Raw genomic sequence first — 19,439 nt, forward strand, 5'->3', positions numbered from 1 at the left:
ATATATATATATATATATCTATATTTATATGGGGCATTCTATTCCAATATATATATATATATATATATTGTATAATTGATAAAAGTTTTAAGGCTTTACGGGTATTTTCTTCAAAGATTCCAAAAAGTTTGTGGGTTATCGCCACGTCATGATCCATTACTAATGCATTTAGGCGCGCGGGAACCTTACTGTTCACTTCATTAGGGCGAGAAGTTCGCTGATACTGAACTGCTTCTCTGGAGGACTTCCTTTAGATAAACTTTGTTAAAGAGAAGGGTGGTGTTTGAAGGAAGGGAGAGGAGGAAGAGTTTTCCATATTCTATAATTTCGTTATAGCTCATGTCTCTGTTTAAGTTATCTGGATGTTTCTAGATTTCTAAAATCTCCTTGTACTTCTTTAAAAAATATGATGCCATTGTGGCTATGGTAATTGTTTTATTAAATATAATAGTATTTGACGTTCTAACTCAATGCTATATTCTGCCAATGCTGACTGTGTGACATTTCAATATAATACCCGGTCGATGTTCCTTCATGCGCACATTGACCATTTCATCAATGGTCTCCTAATTTCATCAATGTATACTTTCCCGAAAGAACAAGACATTTTATACTTCTACAGAACTGAGTGAAGGCTTTCGGTCTCTAGGATTTCTCAAGATTTGCTCGATCTTCCTTGAGAGCTTGAAAATGATTCGAACATTGTGTTTGTTCAAAATCCTGCCGATTCGGTTTGTTGTTTCTTTTACATATGAGAGGATAGAAAGGCTTCTCTTGTTTAACTCATCTTGTGATTGTTGTATATCCGAGTTCTTTCCTGCATCTGTTGATTATCCTGTTAATATCCTCCGAAGTGTCTTGCAAAAAACTTTTTCATCAAAATGTTCCATAAAAATGTTTGCAAAAGGAACATCAGGTTTACGTATTTTTGACAGTTTATATAATCTTAGTGGAAGGAGATTTATGGGTTTCAATGCTTTAGTTCTGTTGGGTAGCCTGCCTTTTTTTTAAATAAGACATTGATAATCTTGTTTGTTCGGTCTTTATCTAGTCTGATGTACGTTTCATCCGAAAAGAGTATCTTTATTTTCATGACTACTGTCGCGTTACCTTTGTCCGCTGAAAGTACGATACTTCCCCCTCTCCGATCTTCACTTCCCTTAACAGAGTTTATATAAGGGGCGTTCTCTGGAGAAGTAGTTCAGGATCAGTGAGTTCTTCGTCTTAATGAAATAAACGGCAAGATTCACGAAACATTAGCATTAGCAATGAATCGATATGGATGGTAATAACCCGCAAACCCTTTTGCTCTTCTGTTATATAACCTGTTATATAACACTTATCTAACTGTAACATAACATACAAATGTGTTATATCCTGATTATGTTGCTGTTATTTTATTATATAACAATAATATATTATATAATAAGTAAACAATATAATAATGCAAGATTCATATAAGAATTATTTTATAGATTATGTATATATGTATGTATATAATAAAATATATTAATGTCACTATGATAAAACACATTTTGTATTTTATGTATTATAATATCAATGTAAAAATATGACGCGTCCAACATAATATTGTAATTATATTTCTGTGTTTGCTGAGCATTTTATGTTCTTTTTATTCTTCATAGAGCTTATGTAAGTTTTTAAAAGTATGAGAAATTTCAAGAATGTGCATAAATATAAATTACAATTTCCAAATAATTATATAACAATAATAGGATTACATAAAAATGAGCATTCCAAGACATCAAAGAATGAGAGAGCATTAAAATTAGTAGCACTCAAATGCCACGAAAGGTCACACGATATTAGTCCGAAAACTCTTTTGCAGGTTATTTATTAAAGCTTACGGGATTTCAAATAGCGAAATCTTTAGGAAACACGACGCGAGTGATTTTTAAAGCGATATCATGGCAATTATAAAGTTTAATCAATGTTATTACTTTTTAAATTAAATATAAATGAGAGTAATTAAATAACATTATAAGCCATTTGATATTATTATATATGCTATATTGTAATTGCTATTATTAATTTTCTTTATGTTAAAATGTATAAAATATATTAAGAAAATGAATACACTACAAATATATCGCTTAACTTCTGTAATTCATTCTTAATTTCTTTTATGAACAAAATTGAAATTATTATAAAGTTTTTTCTATTTTAATTTTTACAATTAGTAATATTATTTGAATATGATTATAAAACATGTATTAATTTATTAAGAATTTGTTATGTAATAATGTATAAAAAAGCAATATGATATATAGTCTAAAAGAAACTGAATTTAATTTCTTAAGAAATGTTTTCTTGAAATTTAAGAAAATCATAAATAAATCAAACCCTCCCAGATAATACAAAAATGGGGACATAAGACGTCTTAAAAACATCTTGTATCTCAATTTTGGATTTTGTATTGTCTGGAAAGTTTCTATAAATATAAAGATATGATACACTAATTAAAATTCAATAAAAATTATTGCTTATCGCTTAAAAAATCTCTATCAAAGCAATATTAAAAATCATATCTACATTTGTGTTCCAACTAACATTTTACGGTTCATTAGCAATACTATTACAAGTACCATTAATACATATATCAAAAAATAATTCAAAGCATGAAGTCGAACTGTCATATATGCACATATGCGAGTCTCTTTTAACGTGCATTATTGAAAACTTGTGTTAAATTCATAATAGCACTGCCGAAAAAAAATGAATACAGAACCGTGAAATCCATTTTGAACACAAATGAAGTTCATGATATTTCAAAGTTACTGATAACGTCGTGTTTTCCAACTACGCCACACGCCGAACATTTAGGCGTAGTGCTTTCTTTTTCTAACAGCGCAAATCCCCGACGCTTACCTTTCTTGATGAGCAAGCTAGTGACCCTCCGTAGCGCCTCACGAGTGCTGGAGGCGGAGCTGTGCTTACTTTGGCCGAAGTATTTGTTGGGTGTGATGTTTGTGGGCAGAGTCAGCGGTTTCCTCTGGTCCCCGGTGCCTGGTAATCGTGCATCATAGGCATTGTTAAGTCGTTCGAGATGTTCGATTGACGCCGGCCGTGGCTGATTTGCCTTTCTTGTAGGATACCATCCGCGATTTGGACCTCCTGCCAGTCGGAGAAGTTCAGTGCCAATTATAGCTTGCTCCAGACCAGGATTGTTCCGTCGGTAACTAAAAGTGAAGAAGCAACATTAGTAAAGAATGAATAACTTCTTATATATGAAGCATATCCAAAAACGAAAGAGGTCAAATCAATTTTAACAAATGGACTAAATATTTTGTCTTTATTTTTCAATCGTAAAGCATTTTTCAGTCAAGAAAATGTCTTATAATTAATTAGAATGATCAGATCTAGGATGCAAAATAAATAAGAGGATATTGATGCTTACCCGGTAGCTGTGGTAGGTGCATACCAGCCGGGTTGCCGTCTTGACTGCGTAGGATTGCCAGCGTGTTGCGGCGTTCTAGGGATGTCGCTGCCCCTGGCAAACACTGGGGTCTCCGGTAAAGAACACGATGTCTGCATACCGGAACCAGTGCCAGTAACGATACTGCTACCGGTGTGCAGACCACTACCGTTGTTACTGCTCCCGGAAGAACACGCCTCCGCTGATGGCGAGTGCCTTTTCGTAAACGGTCGTCGGCGAGATGGTCCTGGTAAATCGGTGGGCAGAGTTCTTCGTTCTACGGGTACCTGAAGGACAAAAGGACACTTAATTAATAAGAACATACAACTAGAAATATAATATTAATCTTAAATTTAAAAGATATCATATTTTCACGCGAAGAGTAGAGACTGTTTGGTACAGGCATGCTATTTGAGTTATGGCACTTAGCGTGCGCCTAGCAGACAGTCTCCACGCGACAAGTGATCATGATTGATGGTATATACTTAGTGATACGTGCTATTCAATGTTCTTTAAAAATTAATATCTCCTAAAGTATTGCAAAAATTGCAAAATGATACAAAACTTTTCGATTCATTCCGCTCTATCTGCTTATGAGAGATGATCCCGTAGATTGGGGATTCTGTGTAATAATCTTAAATGTAATAGGAGCGGTATACTTGCATACAACTCAATTGCACACAACAGTTGATTCTAAGTAATTTTTCATTGCTTCACCTATTATAAGTTTAATTGCACTTTAATCTTTACGTAAAATTTATTATATATATATATATATTATTATTATCATTTTACTATATATAAACAGTTATTAGGTATACAAATTAGTTGTACACCCCCTCCCCCCGATGAGAGATAACATTGTACGTTATATTTCCAAGTAAATACTTCAAACAAACTCACTTCTCGTCTTGAATTATTGGTGGCTGGTGCACGTCTCCCCTTGGTAAAACCGGCATCCATGGACCTGGTATTCAAGGAAGCCTTATCTTTTGGATCGATGATCGATGGAACACGATGGGGTGGCACTCTTGGTCTGTACTCTACGGTCCGGCTACTGTTATGATTCTTGGATTTCAGTGGCGTCATCACAACATTTTGACCGATATCTGAGCAGCTTTCCTCGTCAGCTTCCTCGACGGGCGAGGGCGGCAATGGCGGGAACTCCATTACATCGACATTCACCTGTCAAGATATAGCAAACTGCAGTTCAGAACGAAGCAATTTCTAAGTTAGTTTGGAGATGGAAAGAAAATTTTATCAACTTCATTGGCAATTTGTGTGTGAATTTATCTCTTACAAAAACTCGCAACTTACTTGCAACGTGATCATAAAATGTTCGGATTCTGTTCCCGAAAAAAGAAACAAATTTATGAAAAGTCAGTCTATCTCTGCATCTAAGCATCTACTTAATTCATCATGGATCAGTTTCGATTTTTACGGACAATAAGCTTAAAAGATTAACTATTCAAAGTAATATTTGATTAAAATAGAATAGCTAGTTGAATAAAACTAAATTATCGATCATTAATATTTCAAAAGTTCAACGCAATAAATATATAAGAAGTTTTGAAAGAAACTCAAGATTTATAAAACAAACAGTATTTACTATAAAAAATAAATATTGCTTAATGAATATAATGTCAGAAGTCAACCTTAATTTTGAAATAAATTTAAATTTATCTTTCTATATTAAATAAGGCAAATGATTTGGGATGCGGTCCATTTAACGCTACAAATGCTTCAAAAGATTTATAATATCAATCCTTATAGCCTTACTATTATTATCGTATATAATATGAAAATGTTGTGATATCAAAATTCCTCGAGATATATTCGTCTTTTAATTAAAAATATAAACTAATAATTATTAGTTTATATTTTTAATTTTTCTCTGAATGTGATTATTTATTATAATAAATAATCACATTCAGAGAAAAATATTATGGTAGTTATTACTATTATTATTTTATACTTTTAATTAAAAGACGAATATATATCGAGGGATTTTGATCAAGATTTATCAATACTATTCATTGAATATAATTTTACGAAAATATAAATATAATTACTGAAAATGTTCCAAATAAAAACTAACAAGGAGTTAAAAATATTAGTTGACAGACACACACACACACATACATGCACGCACGCACGCACGCAGACACACACACACACACACACACACACACACACAATTGATATCATATATATTACATAATAAAAAATTAAAACTTTTCGCTAAGGTCAACTACGCGGGAATCATTAAAAACGGATTTGCAAGCAGCAGACTGCACGCGCGGCAGTTTTTCAGATACTTCTACATTTTACGACAAAAAAATGTGATCGTAGAGCCAGCATCGCTAATGGAATCCTATTTTATAGAAGTAATGCTACCAATTTATGAGACACCCCGCTTCGGTCTTAGCTGCTCGACACTTTTTTACCATCGCGGCGCACGCCCAACACGAGCCGTATAGCCTCTGCATTTTTCACTACGCAGATGTACCTTAATAGCTCTTATCGTAGAGATAAACTCTATTTTCGCTTCGTTTTTTCGTGTCGACATTTTAAGATAATGCGTTTAAGATAATGCGTGGTTAACATTCGTAAGATATTCAAGTGATTGAGTTCGTAAAACTCACTGATTCCACTCCTACCTGAAATTCCGGATTTTTCGAATCCTCCAGAATAGCGTCGATCACGTTCTCGATCTGCTTCTGATCGTTTTTATGATTCTCGATACCATTCTGACGCAACCGCCTGCCGGACGAGTAGACGACATCGGTAGCACCGTTCAGTTTTCTCCGATCCTCGAAGTCCGCATCCGAGCTGGTCTTCGACGTCTCGGAGTCAGAGTTGTACTGCTGCTGCTGTTGCTGCTGCCTGCCGCGCGTCCTGCTTTCATAGGGGCTGCCATCGATCGTAACGGGTTTCCGGCCATCGTATACCGGAAACCCGTCGTTCTCGAAGCTGTTCCGCTTCGAATTATGTTTCAAGTCACCATTCTGCCAGTGTTTGCTTTCGCAATAGGATTCGCTGTTCTTCACGTTCTCGATCTCTTTGATAGCGTCGCTCACCTTCTCCAGCTGCCGACGATTCTCTTTGAGCGCCTTTTTCACAATCTGATCTTCAATCAGCAAGTTTACCGGGATCTTAGAAGCTAGTCGCTCATCACTCACCGCGCTTGTAAGTTTTTTCTTTGTCGTCGTCTCGGCGAGTGCCGATAACCTACTGATATCCAGATCTACTAAGTTAGAAGCCGTCGGAACACCATTGCAGTCTCTCAACTGATCCAGACGAGGATTTATTTGATCGTTCTCAACTGGCGACTGTGGTAACCGAGATAATTTAATGTTGTCGCGCTCCTTGTCCCTATCCGAAATGTCGGACGCCTCTTCCTCTTCTACGGTGATTTCCAGCTGGGCCCGATTGCTGGAGTCGTTGTTGATCGCCGGCATCGATTCGACTCGGATAAGATCCGGCGGTGGAATCATAAATTTTACAGACGGCTCCTCTAGACTCTCCAGTTTGCCCTCTTTCAGTAGACTCTTGATGTTGTCGAAAGTGCTCGAGTATCGTTTTACATCCGATAGTCGGCTGTCTTTCTCGCTGTTCTCGAAGGACAAACTTTTGGTCTTGGTCGGCGTTTTCGGTAGAACTTTGCGCTCTTTCTTGCCGCGTCGTATGACATAAGTGCCGTTTTTCGTAAGCACTTGTGGCCGTATCTGATCGAGATCGTTCGTGGACGAGTCCGAATAAGGCGAGATCAAATCATCATCAGTCGTCGACAGTCGTTGATCTTGCCAGTCGTCGAAGTCGCGCAACTTCGACGCGGAACCTACACCTGAAACATGATCAACTGTTTCATCCATATCTTTACTCACCTCATGTTGGTTGTTCTTGTATAAACTGGCACATGTCTTTTATTTATAATAATAAAAATGATAAGTGAAAAAAACTTAAACACTAACAAATGAAAGGTTAACATATCATAGATCAACGAATTCGTCACGAAATAGTCTTAGCTGAATGAAAACATATAACTACAAAAAAATAAATATTATCTTGAAATCTTGAAGGCATGTCCACTTAGAAACGACTACCAAAAGATATCTCTTTCAAAAGAGAATAAGTTAATATTATTTAAAGAAACATTTTGATACCATATTTGGCAGCACCTAATTTTTTAATTAACGAATGTGATAATCTTTTCATTACCACGAAAAACCTATCATTCTATCATCCTTTTTTTGGAAAATAAACCACTTACTTGATACTAAAAGACACTTACTTGATACATCGCTGCTCTTTCGTCGTCTCCTACCAACAACCTTAGTGCTGCCGGGCGCGTATAAAGGATCATCCTCCAAAGAAACCTCCCACGCAATGGAATGTCTTTTGCTGATGGGTGGCGGTGGTGGCAGTAACTCTTCCAAGGAGTCATCGGAAAAGCGCTCCTCCTCCGATTGCGTTCTAAAGTCGGCCGAATTTCGTGCGGAGAAATCGGAATTACGTGTGGAGAACAGGTCAGAGTAGCGCTCCTCAGAACAATGGTCGGATGTAGGCGCAGAGAAACGTTCGCTCGAGTCTACGTGCGGCAATGCGAACGAAACAAAATCGAGATTGCGTATGGAAAACGGTTCAGAGGTCGGCACGGATACATGATCGTTCGAACTTGCGCTTGCCACCGCGATCGAGAAGTCCGAGTGGAAGCGCTCATTCGACGTGGAGTTGGCGCGCGAAAAGTCTGACGAGTCGCAGTTGGCACGCATGGAGAACCGTTCGACGCTGACGGAGCTAGAACGTGGTATCGAGGACCGACTCTCAGACTCAGAGTTTCTCGAGAACCGGCCCTCGCTCGAATCCGAATCATTACGAGTGCGTCGCATCGACTCCTTGTCTGACCTGTTCATCAGCAGACGGTCCTCCACGCTACTCGACTTCATGATCTCGTTTTGCTGGCGGTGATGTTTCCTTAAATAGTAGCTGACGCGATCGGGACTGCTCTGTCGCTGATGGCTGCCACCTCTGTCCTCTAAACACTCCTCTGAGGAACGACGACGCACTTCCCGGTGCTTTTCCACCGCGCTCGGGTTCGTACGCGGTGGGATCCAGTTGAAGGACACCTTGCCATCGTACGGCAAGCTGGCGAATTTACTGGGTGGACTGGGCAGTTGAGCCAATCGCAACGAATCTACGGTCCCGTTCTCCCAACCATACGGCCGTTGATGACGGGTTTTCGGCTATCAAAATTTATCAAATTACAAGTTATAAAAAATAAATGTAAAAGCTTCTTGTTTTTTTTTAATTGCGTTTATAACTCTGAAATTATTGACGCTTTAATGAAACTATGACGTTTTCATTATAACAATCTTAAATACAAATAGCTTCAAAAGTCAAAGAGATCTAAAACATTCTATTTTATACATCACAATTCAATCGTCACAATTTTGTCTTCTTGCAAGAAACCAAACCTATATCCCGGTTTGATTCTCGGCCAAGATAATATTTTTTACAATAAATGTATTTACAGATTTTCAGTAGATCTCTTTAAAATAATGCCAAACTGAGCATCAAATAACTCTGGTTAACTTAACCGTTCCACTTTGCAGGACTAGCTGACCAATTTATTTATTTAATTTGCATTTATTATTTAGTTTTGACGACAGATACGATTGGTCAATTCCAATGGATTAATCGGTCGATTAAGTTAATTGGAGTTAGTGAAAATGGCCCTGAACGCGATAGTTGATAATTATTGCGAAGAAATTAAACATCGCTGATGACAACATATGTCAAAGTCAAGGTCGTCGATGAGATTTAACCTTTTCGTAATAATTACCCGATAGTTTTACACAATCGACTCATAAACCGATACGACAAACATCAACGCGAGAAAATCACAAGATTATAATAACTCATTGCAGGCACCAATATGGTTTACGTATATCTTCGTATGTTTCAATCCAACTTGTCATAAGCAAATTGAGTATCGGTAACCATTAAAGGGGGAAAACAGAAAAAGAGAAAAAGCGAAAAGATACTCACGAGAGTGGTCTGTGTGGTAACCGCGTTCCCATGACGCATGCTATCCTCCACGGCCACCATCCACTGCTGCCGGCTACCAGCGTTACTTTGTCGCTCTGAGGCATGGCTTACGTTCTTCTTTGACGAGTTTCCTGGCGAAACCCTGATCGACAAACAGAGCAGAGATGAAACGGGATAAAGATACTTATATGGAATAATCTAGCTGAATTTATCGCCGTACCAGTTCTCCTCTCATTTTACCATTCTCAATACGATTTGAAATGGATATGACGTGTGCGTAATGAAAAGTAGACAATGATAAGTACATTTCCAATATTTTTAACATGTATTAATAACGAAGAATAATATTCGATTTAAAACTATGACTTTAATGTTATCATCTAAATTTTTGATTGTCAGTAGAGTTGGTAACTGTAGAGAAAAAAGTTATAATGTTGACAATATACAGAGTGCGTCAGAAAAATCTGGACAAAACAAACAGTTTATTATAACAATTATATTTTTTATTACTTTTTATTAGTCAAAAACTTAAACTTACAAAAAAGCTTTTATATGTCACTTAAGAGATTCTTCCTTAGTCTTGTTATTCAATGTAACTCCCTTTCACTTCGATCACTCCCTTGATTCTCTGCCTTAAGCATGAGCACGTTCTTTTTAACTGCTTTCGGTCCAGATCTGCGAATGCTGCCTCAAAATAGCGACCTGGAGGGATTCTACGTTGAGATGCCTGGATTTGTTAAGATGACCTTACACGGTCAATAATATTGTCAGTATTAACAAATACTGACAATATTACTGTTCATGTGATTAATATTGATGGATTGACGTAGAATATTAACGATGATCGAGATTTTGATTCTCAAGTTTCGGTATCACTTTATTAGGATCCATGTCACAGGTATGTCACAATATAATAGATAACGTATGTAAAACTAAAATAAAATATATATTGTCAATATTGATTGTGTAAGATCGTAAAAATACTAAAAATATTGATGCATACTGTCAGTATTATTAATTCAATGTTACTAATCAGTATTATTGACCGTGTAGAGTCACTTTTAGTAACATTCTTTCGATAATGTTTCACATGTAATAGTTTGGAGGGTTTAAATCTGAACTTTGGGGATGCCACAGAAAAACATGTCCATATTGATCTCGCCAGCCTCAGATAGCATCAGTCGTATCTTGGTTACGTACGTGTATTTCAAGTTTCCTTCAGCGATTCGATGTATGATGGCCTCAATCATCACCAATATCGCCATCGCCAATTTTCTAAGTGACAAAATGAATTTCCGAAATGAGCTCTTGGGCTCTTTGAACAACTGCCGAAGTCCTTACTGTCTTCTCCTTCAAATGAATTTTTCTCGTTGTATTAACAGAACTCTCCTCGGATTTTTCCAAGACCACATATTTTTGTGTTAGGCTCTACACAGTTAATCTCGGATACCTGAAGAACTTAAATCAGCAATCTTCCACCGCGAGGACCTCCAATAATTGCCGTTTTTTAATTATAACCCACACTCGATTTCACTAACTTGGTCATTTCGAAATTATGCATGTCACACGCGTCTAGCCTATTTAAACATCAACAAACACCTATTGTTAAAATACAGCGAAAAATTTAAATTGAACTTTGTCCGGATTTTGCTGACGCACCCTGTACAAGAATATTATAGCGTTACAAGTATACATATTTATATTTCTGCAGCATTTATATAAAAAAATTATGAATTTAGTAGATGTTTAATGTCGAAACAGAAAACAAATTCATATATGTAGTCGTATTAAACAAATATTTTTATTTTAATTGCATATAAAATAAAAATCTCTTGTTATGCAATTGAACGTAGTTTAAGCAATTGAATTAAATCTGTTATCTGTCAGTAGTTTAAATGCATAAAACAAATCAACGATATAGTCAATTTTGCACGGGCACGTTAATGTTAATGTAAATATTTCTTCTCAAATTAATTAAAAACTATAAAATAAACACTATAAAATAATTCTACACATAAGAATAATAAAAAAATAAAAACTGTATGTAAAAATAAAAAAAAAAAACTTTTTTTGAAGAAATGTAACATCAGAATCAATTTGATTAAAAAGTTGAGCTTATCCTGGAATTAGTACCTTATTAATAACTTATTATATTAATAGCTTATTGAGTATATGTAAACACTCCATTCTTTATTATCTTATACATTTATCACTATTAAGCTTTTTACAATTCCTATGGTACTCATTTTATATGGGTTATGATTGCGCTACTTACTACATTGACAAATTAATTTAATTGACAGTAATTTTATTAGTATTAACAATAAAAATCTGAAATTTTGACACAATATTAATATATTGTAACATAAAGGCATATAAAAGAGTGGTTGTGTGCAAATTACTCCCACTTCTTCAATCTGTTCCGATTTTTGCGGTGTAAATACTGCGGAGTTACCCTATGTCATAAAACCATTATTAAATTCTTTGTTTATATACGTGTAAAATAATACTCTAATCATTGTACTTTTTTTAATATCCTAACATTTTTGAAAATTAATAATAAATTTCGATAAATTAAGAGTCGAAACACATGGTTGTAACTGATAGATGACAATCTGAAAGAGGAAATAATACATCGCTATTGATCGATGTGTATCTTAAGGTAAAGCGTGATAATTTGGATAGATTAACAGAAATTCTGAAAATATATGAAAAATTCAAGTCGCGCATACTGTGTATTCAATTAATCATATATAAAATATATACTATTCATGTAATAATGTTTTGTATGTTTAATTGAATACTACTTCAATCTTTTATACAATTTCAAAAATTTTCTGTTAACCTATCCAAATTATCCCGTTTTATCCTATACTTACATTGGTAGAAGAGTTGAAATAATACGTTCGGCTTCTTCCGGGGGTGGTGGAAATTCTTGCGTCGAAACACCTGCTAGATCTTGAGGCTCTGGACAATCCGGAACCGGACGTAATGCTAACAGCGCCATTTTTGTTTTCCGACCATTCATGCTCATGTAACCGTCGTCTTCGGATTGGTGTCCTGCTGGCATACATTTTGCGACATATGACAAATTTTTCAAGAGCAAATACAAAATAAGAAATATGGAAGCGCGCAGAGAAAGAAGGGATATCCTCGCGAGACTTTCCAGAAAACCATTTAATCCAACGAACTTCAAATGTATTCTGAACACAATGTCTTTTACGATCCTTTTCAAACAGTTTCCGAAATCGAATGAGAATCGCATTATCTACATCGATATTCATCAGTATTTCATGATCCTAGAAATACGCTGCCACGATTGCAAGTACTGATATCTTAAACTATTAAGAACAATTCGAGAAAGCAAATAAAAAAATCGATAGGTTCAATCATTTTTTTCTCGTCTTTTTAACACACTTTAGACTTATAAACTAAAAAAATTTTTTTATATTTGTAACTGTAATTATTCGAGAAAAAATGGTCATATATAATCATGTGTGAAAACTCCATTTATGATCATGCATGAGTTTTTTACCTGACATGGTCATGTATACGATCATATACGGTCATACATAGTCATATACTAATTTGGACAAAACTGTATATGATCATGCATAATCGTATACGATTATGCATAATCATATACGAATATAATATCATGTACAAAATGATCACGTATGATCGTATAACGTAACATAGTTTATTCAACTATGTACATATTACATGTATTACAGCATGTTCAATTATAAATGTACATTAATTTTACATACATAAAGCTTGTATAATTATCATCTTATGTTACCACTATGTTCTTCTCTGAGTAGCATGAGAGTAAATAATCCCTTGTCAACCACTCACTATCATTCGCAGGTATACCGGCGAGAGTGAGCGCTGTCGATAGAATGCCAATGATTTCTGTACAAGAGAGTCAGACTCTCATCTCTTCCTCTCCCTTTGAGAGCGAGGGTGTGCACGCTTTTACGCCGATTTTTCGCGGATTGAATGGCAGGCCGCCAAATCGGCAGGTTTATGTTGTACATTCGTAGGAGCATTTCAATGGAAATAAGGAAAAATATATATCTCGAAGGAAAACGTCAGCTAAGTCAAAGGCTCCTACATCCGACGATCCGCTATCCGATAAGTCGGGGCTGCATTCGACGATAACCTTTTCCTATCCTTTCTTTTCGTCTTCCTCATAAAATGCGTTTTTTACAAGCTGTTTATACGTGCTTCTCATGTAAAAACCTTATTTGATTTTCTAGAGTGTCTACTTTATAAAATTCTTTCTAGCTGGATCTTAAGTGCTTTTTTTTGTATATTTCTATGTGAATTTATATATACTATACGTATGCATCCGCGTGAAGGGGATGAAGCGAGTCAAATGCACTTAAGTAACTTGGTTTTGACGAATGCATTTGGTAATTTGTGAATTGAAATTGGACATTCTACCTAGTGTGTGTGTGTGGTATGTAAATTAAAGATTCAAAAATTAATACTAAATAAATAAATGAGATGTGTGGGTGTAGATATTTTTGCAGACATAAGCTCGAACTCGAACTTAATCGGAATCTAAATTGTCGGGGCCGATTGTGAAGGTATTCACTCTCAAGAAAGAGAAGCAGTTGAAATTTGAAATTGGAAAATCAAGGATTCTAAGGATTTGATATCTACACTGATAAAAATAACGGGAACGCGGTGGGAGAAGTTTCTCAACAAACTCCACGATCGAAATCGTGGAAACTGCGGGAGGAGAAGGATGAGAGGAAGGGGGACAGGAAGTTAGGGAGATTGTGTTGGGGGAAGGAGGAAGAGTGACAGGGAAAATTCGTTAGGTAAGGATGAGATTGATTCCACGTTAGGCGAAGGAGAACGAGAATGAGGACGAGGTGGAGGCGGGGAAGCCACAACCGAGGGAAAGGAAACAGACTGAGGGAAAGGAGCTGAGGTAAAGGAACACAGTAATTTGAAGAGGGAAGAACGCTGCAAGAAGAAAAACTGACTGAATTCTTAATATTATTATATTATTATTTAAATTGCTATTACTATTTAAATTACTGTTATTATTATTATTAGAACTATCGTTATTATTATTATTAATATTTAAATTATTGAAGAAGTCGCAATAGGCTTCGTTTAAGAAGCGATAAGCTTCTCTAATTTATTGCCTTCAAAAGCGTTTAGCTGCGCGTCGTAATCGGATAAAATGAAATCGCTGGTCGCCCACTACGAGAATTATCCGCATTAGAATAGAACAAAATAATTGTTCTTATACCAGCCTCTGAATAAGAAAAAAAATCATCTGAGGATTTAGTCAGTAAACGGAAAAATGACTATAGTTCGCGGTGCAAGTAAACTTTTAACAATAACTAGCGGATATACTCGTAAAATCCACTGAATATATGTTTCGTGACGAATATCCAGGAAAAAAAAGAACCGAACTAATTCTCGCCATCGAGTATGTCAAATTATTAGTGTGTGTATTCGAGAATTCGAGATATTGATTTCCATTCAATCAGGTATTGGTCAATTTAGCTAAAAATATTCACTCGGCATTACACAAAGCCGCGTAGAAAAAACGAGTTCTAAAATTTGCGCAAAATATTTTTTATTTTCGTGAGTAAAAGACATTTTTGTGTAAAAAATGCAAGAGTAAAAAGTGCATCAATGAAGAACATATTTGAGGAATAAATTGATATTAATAATATTTAAATTATCTCATCCAATCCACATTCGATTTTTGACAAAGAAACCTTCTAATTGATTTGAGATTTCCAAACAATCAGCAAACATAAAAGCACAGCAAAGAACTCAGATACACAACTACAGGATGAGTTACTTACAACAAGAGAAACCAATTGTTCCATGTATAAAAGGAAAAACAGACCGAATCGGCAGAATTTTGAAAAACATCCGGATTATTTTCAAGTCCTCAAAGAAAATCGAGCAAATCTTGAGAAATGCTAAAGTTCAAAGACCTTCACTTAATTCTAAAGGAACACGTACAAAATATTTCTTATATTTTTCTAAAAATAAATCTTATTTTCCTAGAAAAATAATCATCTTTTCTCGTTTTTATCAATATCCTTTGCGTAAAAAAAGAAAGATTAACAATAAACATCAAGAGCAAAAAATCCAAGTGGCATCCTTCGTGCGAACGTCAGTTAATTGCGCTCGGTAAATAGGGGAGAGGACAGTAGTAGTCCCGTTTTGGGAAATAAGAAACGGGGAGAGACGATAAAAGCGGGAAAAAGAGTACCTAAGGACGGACTCTCGTCGTCGGGCGTAAGACCAATACTTGGTTCCGTGCTACTGCCACAATCCCCGATGCCTCCGCCGCTTCCGCTCCCCACGCAAGTCGTACTCTGAGAGCACCTTGTCCAACAACTCGATCGATCGTTGTACATCGTCACCTCTGGAACAAACGTAATGTTTGATTCTATAGAGATTATAACCGCTCTGTAAACAGTGCGGACTGTTTCAACTCCAAAGGGAGAAAACTTTTGTAAGGGTCAAACAAACTGTGATTGTCATTTGTCTTTTCGATTCGATAACTCTGTACGGTAGAATATAAATCGAACGTAAAAGTATCTATATACTTAAAACTTACGCATTGAAACTTTGCATTATTTTTTTTTTATTAAATTTGAGAAATTATATTTCCACTTTCTCTTTACTTCTTTCGATATAAATCATCGCTATCGTGGGTTGAGTTACTATGTCACCTGCTCCACTTTATTTTATTATAGACAGTATCTATACTCACTTCACTTTCGTAAACAATAACCGATAATTTTACACTGATGGTGTAAACTATCTTATGGGGGCAGTTAAAAAGTCACGGCTTAATTAAAAAGAGAATGTGGGTCACATTAATCCTGAAATGAACACGTTGCGAAATAAACGCGTATTTCTAAATTAAAACAGCACATACAATCTAGAGAGGGCGGTCTAGAGTGTCTCCTCGACTTTCATTATAAAATGCATTTTTTTTTTACCGCAAGTGCAAAAAAGTTCGTATTAAAAACATTTTTTTAATTTTATACATATATTTTACAATTTATGTACTCTTTTATCGTTTACAGTTACATTTCAGAAATTTTTCTGTATTAAAATAGTTACACTATAGAATCGCCGAGACTGGGTACTCTCCAATTTGATACCTATTCTCAATTATGGTTCATAAAGCGTTATTTTTATATTATCCGTATTATTTATGTAAAATTACATTAATATATTTTTGATATTTTCTATAACTGCATAACAAAATTTTACCGCGCTAAATTTTATTTCAATTCAACAATAGTTTTATGCAGTTTCACCGTTCATTCTTTTTCGTTACTATGCAGGTAAACAATCAATTACTTTTGGAGCGATTATCGTCAAAACTATAAGAGATGGAAAAAATACTTTCAATAAAAGTTGAATAGTTTTAGAATATTTTATAATAATGATAAAAAATTTTTGTTTAATAAACAATTATTTATTTAAAAAATTAAAACAATTTTTTAATTATTATTATTATAAAGTATTAAACTTTTAACTATTCAACTTTAATTGAAAAATTTTTTTATAGTTTCGATAATATTCGTTTCAAAGAAGTTGTTAGTGTCATATTAACTATATTTTGGTAGTTTGAGGTAAGTAGTTAAGGTTTAAGTTTCGTAGATAATTTGACAACACTTTCCGATCTTATTATTTAAAAAATTTTTTTATATTTTATAAATTGTATTTATCACAATATTTTTTTTATCATAATTTAAACAATTCTCTTTCAAACGAGCCATAATTGACTTTGATAGCTCAATATTCACTATAAAGACATGATTCTTTTTTTTACACATGTTTGATTATCCCACTTTAAGACGATGTTCACGTCCATTGTTATACAATTTCATTTAGTCGCTAGGATACGAGAACTCCACATCAACACGGCCTATCGGACGTATTCATTCTTTTTAGTCATAGCAATATAGCAACGGAATTGTGTCACTATCATTCGCAGCCTCCTTTCAACACGCGCGCAATTATGGACTAGGAGCTGTGTCAACCGTGAACGCCCGTCCAATCAGAGCGCACAAAAATCATTAAAAGGGCGAATCCTCGAAAGTGAGTTTCGTGTCTCTGACGCTAATCCGGGAGATAAAATTAATCAATCGCCGTGTTTGCCGATCCGGCTTCATTGAGCCGGGAGCGTCAATATTACGGTGCTGTGCCGTCCACCGTTCTTCCTGAGACTCTCCTCGTGGACATTATCACAGTTCGTTGGGGAAGAGCGAGCCAAAATTTCCTTGTATAATTAGCGTTGTTTACGTATGACAACGCCGACGCGTGGCGTCTCTTCGTTAATCAAAATCAACTTCGTCACTGGAAATCTAGCTGCGACACGGCCTCGGTGTTAACCTCTCGTGTTAGCTAACTGTCTATTATACTAGTTAGAACAATCTCTCTGCGTCTCCGTCTAAATTTCGCAAGATATCCCTCGATATCTTGTCTCGTCGAGCCTGCTCTCAATGATGAGATCCTAAAGTTTGACGACTCAGTTACGGTTCGTAAACTCAATCGCGTTTATACCGATTTAACGAAGCTGAAACAAAAGATTTATGCAAATATCTCCATTCATAAACAACAAATGATGAATATCATGTACATAGACTTCTCTTGTTTGTAGAAATTATTCTCAACTTGGGGGGAGGAGGAGAATAGCTTACAAAATTGTGAAATACTAATATTAAATATTTGTTATTATCTGTGACATAAATAATTGCAAATTTTTTTTCGAGGATGGATAAAAATTTTTGTTTGGTCGACAAATGTGAACAAATGGTGGACAATCGAATGCGATGTTAATTTTATCGAAATTCGCATTTGGATGTACCACAGTTTCACAGATCTATTTCATAAACTCTAACAATATACTACCATCGCGAGTATTGCACCGAGAAAAATAAATAACTATATATTTATTTTGTTGATATGTGACTAACAGAAAGACAAAGGCTTTGTTACTTTTTCATTAAAAATTGTGTTATTCCAATCAAAAAAAATTTGAATAGAATAACCAAATAAACTTGTATTACGAAACAAATACAATGATCAAGGAGTCGAAGATCCGGCTAAGTTAAATGCTAGATAAAAGATTGTTAGATTATTGCATTAAATTATTTCATAATCAATTATGCATTGCTTCAATTATCTCAATAAAAAATGGTATAATTAGAATAATTATAAATTAACATTCACTGCAAAACTTCGATTGTCATCGTTTCTGCTTTGTCAGCACTAATCTATTTTGTTAATTATCCGAATCTCTCAATAAGCTTCCCTCTCTCACTTGAGACTATTATACATCAGCATCAAGCTTATCCAGAACAGACTTGGCGGAGTCAGCTAACACACTTACGAATATAATGAACTGTTCCTCTGTTTATACTGTAGCAGTTCAAGCTTGTAGATGATTACATAGATGTCATAGATCATAGATTATTGAAGCGTAGCCACATGATCCCCAAACATACTGTAAACTGTTCGCCGGAAACAATGCGATGGTTCAGAGCGCACCGTTACAAACTATGTTAAGTTATAATGCACAAATTTGATTTCATTTTATATAATAAACATTTTCAATTGACGATTTTATGATAAACTTTCGACTAACGACATTCTTCATTTCGGCATAATGAAAATTAAAATACATACGATATAATTTGTCGCCGGTAATACGCGTAACTGAAAACTGACATCGAGGACTATAATTCGATATGCCAGTAAGCGTTAAAGAACGTCTGATGCGATCAAGGATTTTTGGGGCATTAAAGCACCCTGACAGCACCGCTTTGTTTCAGCTGACAGTAAAGGAGATTGTCGGTTGACGTCTGCCGAAAGTGAATTCCGCGTCCGGAGTAATAAGGTCACGGCGTCCATTATGTATGCAAAGAAAACCAAAGCAGGAGGG

General features: G+C 35.3%; 1 protein-coding gene across 1 annotated transcript in view; it reads right to left on the reverse strand.

The window, feature by feature from the left end:
* Positions 1-16,111, reverse strand: part of LOC108781068 (uncharacterized) — a 34,569-nt gene extending 18,458 nt beyond the window's left edge. The window contains 10 exon segments of the mRNA XM_018548938.1: positions 2,890-3,200; positions 3,419-3,723; positions 4,340-4,621; positions 6,097-7,283; positions 7,731-8,682; positions 9,488-9,629; positions 12,367-12,547; positions 15,744-15,835; positions 15,837-15,899; positions 16,095-16,111. Coding sequence (XP_018404440.1) covers positions 2,890-3,200; positions 3,419-3,723; positions 4,340-4,621; positions 6,097-7,283; positions 7,731-8,682; positions 9,488-9,629; positions 12,367-12,547; positions 15,744-15,835; positions 15,837-15,899; positions 16,095-16,111 — 3,532 coding nt within the window.
* Positions 16,112-19,439: the final 3,328 nt, after the last annotated feature.

The sequence above is a fragment of the Cyphomyrmex costatus genome, unplaced genomic scaffold (genome assembly GCF_001594065.2).
Source record: "Cyphomyrmex costatus isolate MS0001 unplaced genomic scaffold, Ccosl1.0 scaffold76, whole genome shotgun sequence".
In the NCBI taxonomy this organism is placed as follows: Eukaryota; Metazoa; Arthropoda; class Insecta; order Hymenoptera; family Formicidae; genus Cyphomyrmex; species Cyphomyrmex costatus.